Raw genomic sequence first — 10,487 nt, 5'->3', positions numbered from 1 at the left:
TAAGCCTTTTCCTAGCTTGTTTGGGGAGAACCAGTTATAGCCTTCAGTCCTAGTTTTGATTCACCTGCCTGTTTGTCTAAATGTGTATGACCGTTGCCTGCCTGTGACCACGATTCCTGCCTTCTGCAATGGCGAAATAAACACCTGCCGCGCTCTGCGTGTGAATCTACACCTTTTTTCTCCCTGAGTATTCATTCCACAGAGAGACTCTTGGTGATGGAAGAGATTTAGGAGAGTGTTGTTTTGGGAGATACGCTTGTTACAAACCATTTCTTCTGCTGTTTTTCTATTTAGGCCCTACTCAAAGCGTTCCAGGAGTAAGAATAAGGCAAAAAAATATGATCCAGCAACAATGTCATTTGAATGATAAAAATACCACAAGGTACAAGATATTGACATTGTTTGATGGCTGACCAAGACAGTGTTTATTAACGCCTTGGTAATAGAGGAAACAATTGAAAGGATCATACATATAAAACAAACAACAATTCACCTCATAATAATCAATACTTGAAATTTCACACAAGTATGGTATTCTCAAGTGTTTTTATAATCATACACAAAACCTCCATTTTCTTAAATAGGGCAGAGAAGTGTCCACCTTGACCGATGTGTTATGTTAACAAATATCTTCTCTCACTTGTTTAGACAGTTGACATGCCTGTGAACAGTAATTATTTTGTGTGAATTGAACGAAGTTATTTCTCATTTAACCAGATATTTTGTAACATGGATAGAGAATGATTAAGAGTTTTAAATAGAATAATTTACACAGATACTTTAAAGAATTACAGACAGACCAATGTTTCTACATGTAACAAAATCTTGCTTTAGAAAAAAAATGTTATTTGGTACAATTGGCTTGTCTATACAGTACCAGTCAAAAGTTTGGACACACCTACTCGTTAAAGGGTGTTTATTTTTTACTATTTTCTACATCATAGAATAATGGTGATGACAAACTATGTAATAACCAAAAAAGTGTTAAACAAATCAAAATATATTTTGATTTCAAAGTAGCCACCTTTTGCTTCGAAGACAGCGTTGCACACTTTTGGCATTCTCTCAACCAACTTCACCTGGAATGCTTTGCTAAACATTCTTGAAGGAGTTCCCACATGTGCTGAGCACTTGTTGGCTGCTTTTCCTTCACTCTGCAGTCCAACTGATCCCAAACCATTGTTGAGGCCAGGTCATTTGATGCAGCATTCCATCACTCTCCTTCTTGGTCAAATAGCCCTTACACAGCCTGGAGGTGTGTTGGGTCATTGTCCTGTTGAAAAACAAATGATCGTCCCACTAAGCGCAAACCAGATGGCATGGTGTATCGCTGCATAATGCTGTGATAGCCATGCAGGTTAAGTGTGCCTTTCTAAATACATCACAGACAGTGCTACCAGCGAAGCACCCCCACACCTCATCTATGCTTCTTGATGGGAACCACACATGCAGAGATCATCCGTTCACCAACTGTGTGTCTCACAAAGACACGGTGATTGGAACCAAAAATCTCTAATTTGGACTCAGACCAAGGACATATTTCCACCGATCTAATGTCCATTGCTCGTGTTTCTTGGCCCAAGCAAGTCTCTTCTTCTTATTGGTGTCCTTTAAAAATATATTTCAAGGCAAAGGGTGGCTACTTTGAAGAATCTCAAATATAAATTATATTTGGATTTGTTTAACACTTTTGGTTACTACAAGATTCCATGTGTTATTTCATATTTTTAATGTCTTCACTATTATTCTACAATGTCAAAAGTAGTAAAAATAAAGAAAAACCGTTGAATGAGTTGGTGTGTCCAAACTTTTGACTGGTCCTGTATATGAAAATATACAAAGGTATATGATAGGAAATACCTCCTATTTGTTGCCCTTCCTCATCTACACAATCAGCACATTTTCAACACACAATCACTGCTCTCTCATAACTGCAACTCATCTCTTGTTCCTAGTGTTATAGTATACTTTCAGAGTTTTATAGATATGTTGTCTCGCTTTCTATGCATCCCTTAGGACGTTCGATGAAAGAGCTGACAGTTAGGGGAACTTTTTCATTTACATTTAAGTCATTTGATCAGTCTTTGAGTAACTAATGGGTTAGGGATATTTCAAGGCATGTATTTCCTAGCCTTCAAACGGGGTATAATATGTATGTCTCTGATGTCATTATGCTGAAGCAGCCAACACAAATAGCGCTCTGTGCCCATGCCCCACCCACTGGTGAGTAGAGGAATGACCTGCCGCATGTTGATGTACCACTTGTAGGATTCCTCTGGGACAGCGTGATGTCTCAGGGCTTCTTGCACCATCTCGGGGTTGGGGTGACGCTCCCCAAGACCCAGAGTCTCTCCCAATCCCAAGAGGAGGTCCGATGCTTTTGCCTTGCGTCTGCCAGAGCCCTCCACATAAGCTTGATAGAAAGCCACTCCCAGGTGGTCCATCTCTGTCAGCCAAACAGCGCCTCCGTACTTCTCAATCAAAACCTTTTCTCCTTTGCGGGTTAACTTCCTGCCAAACTGGGGCTGGTCGTCCTGTACCCACTCCAAGCAGTCTGGGGAGGGCATCATAGGGATGGCCTTGTCCAGAGTGACTCTTGGGAGAGCGGCTCCTCCTTCCAACTTCTCCAGTAAGTCCTGTACATGTGAAAGGGTTCCAGCAGAGTTCAGGATGATGTTGGAGTGTTTTTTCAGCATCGCATTGGTGAGATGAGCCAAGTATCCCTCAGCTATGTGCATGGCAGTATCCATGTCACCCAGGAGCTCACACTCAACATGGTAGAACTGGTTAAGATGCGTGGCATCTGGATCTTCTCCCCGAAAACTTGGCGATATATAGTATGCCCCCGGCAAGTTCTCTTGGAATCGCAAGAAATACTCCAGCACAAATTGCATGGAGTCAGCCAAGTACACATCCTGCCCCAGCAAGTTGACGTAAACGGGCTCGGAGTCTGATCCCAGGCCCATCGGAGAGGAGATTGTGTCAGTGGTGAGAGGAGTCAGGGCGTACGCGTACTGACAGGTCTTGTTGAAGTACTCCACTGTGCTGTGGAAGAGGGTATTTTGAATTTGAAAGAGATTGCGGTACCACTGGCTCTTGATGGCTAACATGGAGTGGCTCTGTGGGTCCTCCCAGGAACGAGGAGGCCTGCAATGTGTGATTTTGATGTGGATTTCTTTTAGAGATTCAGGGCTGGCGGGAGGGCCATCGGCAGATGAGACATACCCGGGGTAGCTTTGGAAGTACTCTGGGAACATCTCAGCAGTCTTGTCACCACGTGGAGGAACCAGAGGTATCAGCTTGACATGGGCATAATCAATCTCAAAGCCCTCAAAGATGAGTGCAACACCTCGAGCATGCATTCCTTCCTCCAGCAGCCCAGCTACTTTACGAGTGGCCAGGATCAGTGATGTGTAATCAGTCTCTTCCAGACAGAAAATGTTGCTTGGCAGTGGTTTACGTGGCACTAGAACTGTGAGTCCAGGTGTATTAGGGTAGGGAGTGAGGAAAGCCACATGATCACTGTCCTCCCACACCCGCCACTGTTGCTCCTCGCCACGGACGATACGGCAGAACAGTCCATTGTGGGAGGGATTTCCTAAGAAATCATAACACAATGGTGCGTTAGGCGTTGGCAGCTTGTCCCGAATCTTGGCCTGAACCTGGTCCAGATCTGCATCTTCCCAGCGTGGGCCACTCTTTGAGCTGCAGTAACCTGGGTCACAGGGCTGAAAGTCCTCCTCCCCGGTCAGATGGGGGCACCAGTTGGTTTCCAGGCCATGAAGTGGTAGCACTCGGATATGGGCCGGGGTCTCGGGATGTGGGTTAAATACTAGGGCGCAACGCTGTACCCCCAGTCGTTCGCATAGCAGGTTTGAAACAGCCCGTGCTCCTTGCAACAGTTCTAAGAAATCTGGTACAGCCAACTGAAAGATGCTGCTCGGTCCACTCAGAGTCTTTTGGGTAAGGATGGTGGCACCTGGTGTCCAAGGGTTTGAGTGTAGGTGAGCAACTAGTTTGTCAGTCTCCCAGATCACATTGGAATAACTCTTCATGGGTCTTAGGACTTCGACACGTGCAATGCCACCAACCATGGATGCTACAAACAACACCCCAGCATTGGTTTCAACAACAGCATCGCCTTTGGCGTCTACAGCAATGATTCCAGCACAGCTGCCCTTCAAGTTCTCCGACATGACTTCTCGACATGCTGCCCGAAGGCTGTAGCCTTTATGATGGTAGAGACTGGCTACTTTTTGAGCAACTGTGTGCCTTAGAAACACATCTCCATCACCAGAGCAGGTTACTGCAAGCTTGTCATCAGCAAATATACCTGCTCCCACTACTGCTGTGTCCCCAACTCGACCCTTCCATTTTCCCACCAACCCACCAGTGGACGTTGCAGCAGCTAACCTACACCACCGATCCAAAGCAACAGCTCCCACTGTCTGTGGATGGTTGTTCTTGGAGGCATTGCCAGCACTGAGTTTTGCTATCAGCTCTCTGCGACGGATATCAGTTTGGAAGTACTCCGCCCTCATTGGCTTCTCACTCTCTTCTAAGCCTTGCAAAAACTCTTCTGCACCTTCCCCTACTAAGAGTGAGTGTGCACTCTTCTCCATGACCTGTCTTGCTGCTTTCACTGGGTTCTTCACACTCTGCACACAAGCCACCGACCCAGAGTTCATCCCATTTCCATCTACTATGGTCGCCTCCATCTCATTTTTCCCATCTTTGTTGAAAACCGATCCCTTCCCGGCGTTGAACAGAAAGCAGTCCTCAAGAGCTTGCACACTCCGCTGCACTGCGTCAAGACTACTGCCTCCTTGTTGTAGCACTTGTGCTCCGAGGGTCAGGGCTGTCTGCAGAGCAAATTCAATGACCTCTACCACCTTTGTATTTAGCATCATCTCCTCCCCAGCTCCACCATGGATCACCAGAGTAAAGTCTGGACTCATGTTGGAGGCAGAGTCAGAGGGAAGTGTTGACTTGGACATTGTCTTGCCTTGTTTTTGGCCTGCTGGATAAATACTTTTGTGAATTTCCCCTTGGGTGGATCCATTCCTTCTTCCTACTTGTCCTTCTTGCAGCAGACACTCCATTGCTCCCATTTGCCCGGCTACGGCATATCTGACAGCGAGAAGCATCACCAGCTTCAGATTTACTTTCAGGCTATCTTGAAGCTTCTCCAACACTGTGGCAAAGGTGCCTTTCCCATTGAGCACCATACGGACCCGGTCTCTCCTCCCCAGGTAGGTTACAGCCAGTTGGTCTTTAGCGTACACATTCCCTACAGCAAGCTCCACTCCCTCCATCAAATCCTTGCCAGTAAGATAAACGGAGGGGTACCCAAAGGGGTCAAGAAACTTCTTGAGAGGGTTGTCTGGAGACATGGACCAGCGTAGGGCTGCGAGGTGAGGGCCCACACCATGTCCACTTTTAGTGGCTTTGATCAGGTTCTTGTGCTCCAGGAAAGCCACATGGAACAGACGGAGCAGTTCGTTCGTGTATCGAGGATTGTTATCTGGTCCGATGCAGGATTCCAAAGCACTAATGAGCTGGCAGGACTGCATGGTGAGGGAGTATGTCGGATCGCAGCGGCCGTGCTTGTAGTGACGCATATGGGTAGGGGTTACAAGAATGTGGCTGGCAGCAGATTCCCCAAGAGTCTGCCTTAGGGAGAGCTGCAAGGAAAAGTTGATCCAGGCATCGTACAGGCCCCTGTGACCCCGGAGGGTAGCAAAGACATCTGGGTAAGAGGGAACCTCAAATGTGATTATGGGATGAATTGCTTTAGGGGAGGACTTTGGGTGGTCTGTTTTAGTTATACCCTTTAGTGGGAATGCTAGGGGTCTTGGGGAGGAGGAATCAGCCTTGTTAAGATAGGCTGACCCATTGCTTTCTGTGTTGGCCTGGACTAGGTCCACATTAAGAGACTCAGAGAGATACCACACAGTCTCAGCCACTAACCCAGCCACCATTCCATCCAGTGCACTGTGCTCAAACACCATCCCTGCTGTGCTGTCTTTGAATACCACCAGGTTCACCACCTGTAGAAAAAGTATAGAAAAATAGTTTTTATTTTACTTGTGATACTTGTGATGTTGAGCTAAAGAGGAACCGATGTTTTCAAGTCTTGTGTCAGTGAGTTAATAAACTGAAGTTTGCTGGGTGCAATTATGTATGGCTGATGTGCAGTAAAGATCCACTTACAATTTGATTCAATATAGAAAAATGGATTTAACTCCATTATCTAGCGTATATTTTTGTCAACACATAAAATCATGTTCCAGGTTTTAAATGAGATGCATAATTTAAGACCATATCCTCATCCGGTAACCCGATGAATCCAGTTGATTCACTACAACACCACTGTACTGTACTGTATTGTAAGGACAGACGCTGGGAGACAAGAAGCAAGTACAGGGAGCGAATACTTAATGAATAAACAGACAGGAAACAAAACACGAACAGCGTCTGGACAAGGCACACATAACAACATTAATACTGATTCTGGAAAGAAACAGAGGAAATTATAGATATAGGGGAGGTAATTAATAATGTGATGGAGTCCAGGTGAGTCCGATGAAGCGCAGATGCGTGTAACGATGGTGACAGGTGTGTGTAATGATGAGCAGCCAGAGAGGGGGAGCGGAAACAGACGTGACACTGTATTGTAGTAGTTGTCATCCACAATTACAGTACCACAAACATCCCATACTGTACCTTGTCATAGTATCTCAGACAGGGACCATCTCCTCCTCCCAGTCTGACAGCGTTGAGGGTGTCTGCCAGATCAGCTGGTGGATTGCAGTCTTCCAGGGAGAGAGCCACCACAGCACTCTCCATCAACCCCAGTGAGGCGGCCGCTTCCCCACCTGCTCTAAGGATCTCCTCCCTCACTGCACTCCAGGCTTGCCGCTGCAGGGCAGAGAGGCCGCAGATGGCAGAGGGCTCATTGTTCTTGGCAGCTCTATGTTGGCTCATCACATGAGCCACTTGGCTGTAGATGTCAGGGAACGGTAAAGGGGACATAGGACCACCTGGGCTGAGACGCTGCAGTATGTTGACTGAAAATACCTCTCCAGCACAGATTACGATGGCATGGAGGCAGTCTGGGTATACCTGTAATACAAATAGCACATTAAGAAGTAGGAGATAATCACATTAGATGAAAATAAGACAAGGGAGTATGATGAACTGTTATCATTATAATCAGAGATGGTGTATGAAAACACAAAACAACATTGAGTCAAAGTACTCTATTTTTTTTCCCAAAGCTTACTTTAATCTCATCTTGGGTCTTCCCAGGAATGCGGCTGGCAGCAAACACCTCTGATTGCTGTGTGCGCTCAGTTTGCCCCTCTCCCTCTACCAGCGAAGGCTCACTATACATCTTGGCCACAGCCCAGAGCAGAGTGGCAGCCCTCTCAAGTTGGGCACACTCCTTCTTGGCTCTGGAGGGGGACAGGACAGCGGGGATGGCTGTCGAGGTGGGCAGTGGGTCGGTGCATGAGAGCAGCCGACTCTTGAATTGCTCTGTCACCCAGTTCTCTCGGCCAGAGGCGGCAGCCGCCAAGCAGTTTTGGGCCTCCTGCAGAACCTCCCTCTGTTGGCTAAGGGTGTTTTTGAATTGAGGGTAGAGCTCGGGGCTCAGGGTGAGCTGGAGCACACGGCTTGCCTCTTGTAAGGTGACATCTAGCTCTGGAATAGGGTAATCGAGAAGTGCCATCCTGTCCTGTTGATAGGGGGAACCTAATGCAATGAGAGAGCGAGGATGCACAATCAATTGAGTTACTGTAAAGACACTCAGGAAATTTGCCCCAATATTCCCTCTCAACCATAGTATGCAAAAACGTGACATATTAACCTGTATGAGTAGTAAAGGATGGATTCAATCAGGCTATTCATATTATCTAGGAGAAGAGCTCATGAGATACACAGAGGACTCTTTATGGATTCATTTGGCTGGGGTGAATACAATGTACAATGTATACAATGTAAGGTCAATGTGTCCTTCGAAGACACATTGTGACTTCTCCTTTATCACACTGTGTGTGAGAGTGGCTGCTCTACATTACCCTCATCCCTTAATAATAAGAATAGCATAGTGTGTGTATTGCCAGTTGTCATGGGAATATGTCTCATGCTGCATGACCCTGTTGGGGTAATTAGATTCATGCTGATTCGCCTAGTCAGTCTCTCTTTACAATGCTGCCTGTTTTTCATTCTTCTAAGGCCGATTCAGCTATGCCTCTGACCTTGTGATTACCAGGAAGTTACTAATTATTATAACTAAATTAAGTTACAATCGATAGGTTTCATGTAATACCACCTTCATAAACGGTATAGGTAATATATACGTTCCGAAATAAACTTTAGGATTAAACTGTAGGATTTAAGTACCATATTGTAATATTTACCATAAAAATAAACTAATAACACAGTTGTGTCACTTTTGTCAAAATTGAGTTTCATTAAAACCAGTTATCAGCAAACTAAACCAGCTTATTAGATGTCAAAATCATGTCACAGAATACATTTTTGTTTATTTTGAATTTTCTCTCTTGTACTTTGGAAATTAAATGTTTACAATTCACTTTTGAATGTGGTAGCAGCTCTCTTCAAGAGAAGAGCTCTCGACAATCTCAGGGCAACACAACCGTAACACAACCAAAATATGCTGTGTGTAAGGGTTACAATGTGTAAGTTCCTCAAATGTGATTGTGACAACCAATGCTATTATATTTTGCATGCCTAAAATATATGTAAAATAACAACACAGCTATTATATTAAAAACAGTTTCCCTCTGCCTAAGACCAATTACAATGATTTAGACTATAAATAGGAGAGTACATCATTTAAGTTGACATACATTATCAGGGGTATGTCCTGAAGTCCATACACCTCTCAACAGTATTAGCAAGGAGGCTGCCCTCTACTAAATAATGTATCATACCACTATGACTCATTCAAGCGTGACTAACATTAAAACATGCATTTCAAGATAGACCAGCATACACATCTGGCTCAGCTTCGTAAGTGAAAAATAATGCAAATTGTAGGTACACAAAATACCACTATGATCAACAACACAAGCATTCACAGATACATGGCTCTTATATTACACTCTGTAATTAGGCTACACATAAGTAGATAAAGTTGTGTTATTCCTACAGCCATTGTGTGTATGTGTATAAGCTCATAAAATGTCATTTATAAAAGTAGAAACTAGTTTACCTCAATACCGAATACACTTCAAGATATGCCCGCTCCGTAAGATGCAGCGATAGTCAGTGAACAGCAAGTTTTGTTGTACCACACAAACAAGGGTTGGCTATAATATGTACCTAGTGATTCCAATTAAGGAATTACATTTCCTGTCTCTCAATGGACACTGGGTGAATCTGAGGCAGCCTCTCACTGCAAATACTCTCCCGAATGGCCAATGTCAATGTTCAACGAACGTTGGATCTCTTTTTAAAGGTTTTTCAGGTGCATAATTAGTTTCACGCTCTATACTATATTTCACCCAAACAGTCATTGACAGACAGTTTTCCACATGACCTTTTAACCCATGTGACTGAACATTACACGCACTAACTGGTTTTGAAAATTTCTCCTGGTACATGACTCCTGGTCTCCATAATTAGATTTGTAACTACAGTAGAATTAGAGGCATGAGGCTGAATTAGTAATGACTGTCTCTCGCAATGGCTTATGCCATCTCCAGTTACAATAGGCTTAACGATTTAACACAATTTAGACCATATTCGAAAACACTTTTACAAATATCACTGCTGCCAGTGACTTGGTTCCTTGTGAAGTTCAGTTAGGTAGACTAACATTATCTGACTCACAAACATCATCCTGATTGCCATAGGGAAAAAAATCTGTGGTTTATTTTTTAATACAGACCACCATACATTCAATCATGTGTATTTCCTTGGTATTCTTGATTATGATCAATAGTATCCAGTTCTGAAATATTGGAATAGCTCAGGGTTCCCTTGGACTGGCGCAGCGGTCTAAGGCACTGCATCTCAGTGCTAGAGGTGTCACTACAGACCCTGGTTTGATTCCAGGCTGTTCCACAACCGACCGTGATTGGGAGTCCCATTGGGCGGCACACAATTGACGTCGTTAGGGTTTGGCCAGGGTAGGCTTTCATTGTAAGTAAGAATTTGTTCGTAATTGACTTGCCTAGTTAAATAAAAATCCCTATTTCAGTAAATTAGCAAATTGCTAAAAAATTTCCATATCTCCAGTCAAAGTGTCAGAGATGTGTGATGAGCCTCCTGAGGTTTCACACCTATATTTATACTCTGGTGCATGCTTTTTCTTATTGTGTACATAGTAAAACCCATGCCTTGTTTCCCTTTCCTCCCTTAGTGGAAACTGTTCTTAAGATATGGGTCTGGCCAATGTAGTTTCACTTTCAAAACTGATGCTTTTCACAAAACTCACCGACCACAACTACCCGAAG

The 10,487-nt window shown here is 44.4% G+C and overlaps 1 protein-coding gene across 1 annotated transcript; it reads right to left on the bottom strand.

Moving 5' to 3' along the window:
• Positions 1-402: 402 nt before the first annotated feature.
• LOC115104017 (uncharacterized) lies at positions 403-9,317 on the bottom strand. Its single transcript, XM_029625152.2, has 4 exons — positions 9,242-9,317; positions 7,286-7,755; positions 6,727-7,125; positions 403-6,050 (listed from the first exon to the last, which is right to left on the bottom strand). The coding sequence occupies exons 2-4, from the start codon at positions 7,730-7,732 to the stop codon at positions 2,112-2,114; spliced, it is 4,785 nt and encodes a 1,594-aa protein (XP_029481012.1). The 5' UTR covers positions 7,733-7,755; positions 9,242-9,317; the 3' UTR covers positions 403-2,111.
• Positions 9,318-10,487: the final 1,170 nt, after the last annotated feature.

Source organism: Oncorhynchus nerka, linkage group LG21, assembly GCF_034236695.1.
Source record: "Oncorhynchus nerka isolate Pitt River linkage group LG21, Oner_Uvic_2.0, whole genome shotgun sequence".
Classification (NCBI taxonomy): Eukaryota; Metazoa; Chordata; class Actinopteri; order Salmoniformes; family Salmonidae; genus Oncorhynchus; species Oncorhynchus nerka.
The sequence above is the reverse complement of the archived record's forward strand: the minus strand, read 5'-3'. Positions and strand labels throughout refer to the sequence as shown.

Bases quoted from the DNA above. Each gene is read 5' to 3' on its own strand.
- LOC115104017 (XM_029625152.2), bottom strand. From the start codon at position 7,732: ATGGCACTTCTCGATTACCCTATTCCAGAGCTAGATGTCACCTTACAA. The intron at 7,126-7,285 runs GTAAGCTTTGGG...TTTGTATTACAG, and splicing joins AGACCCAAGATGAGATTAAA to GTATACCCAGACTGCCTCCA. The intron at 6,051-6,726 runs GTACAGTATGGG...CTTTTTCTACAG, and splicing joins GTCTGAGATACTATGACAAG to GTGGTGAACCTGGTGGTATT.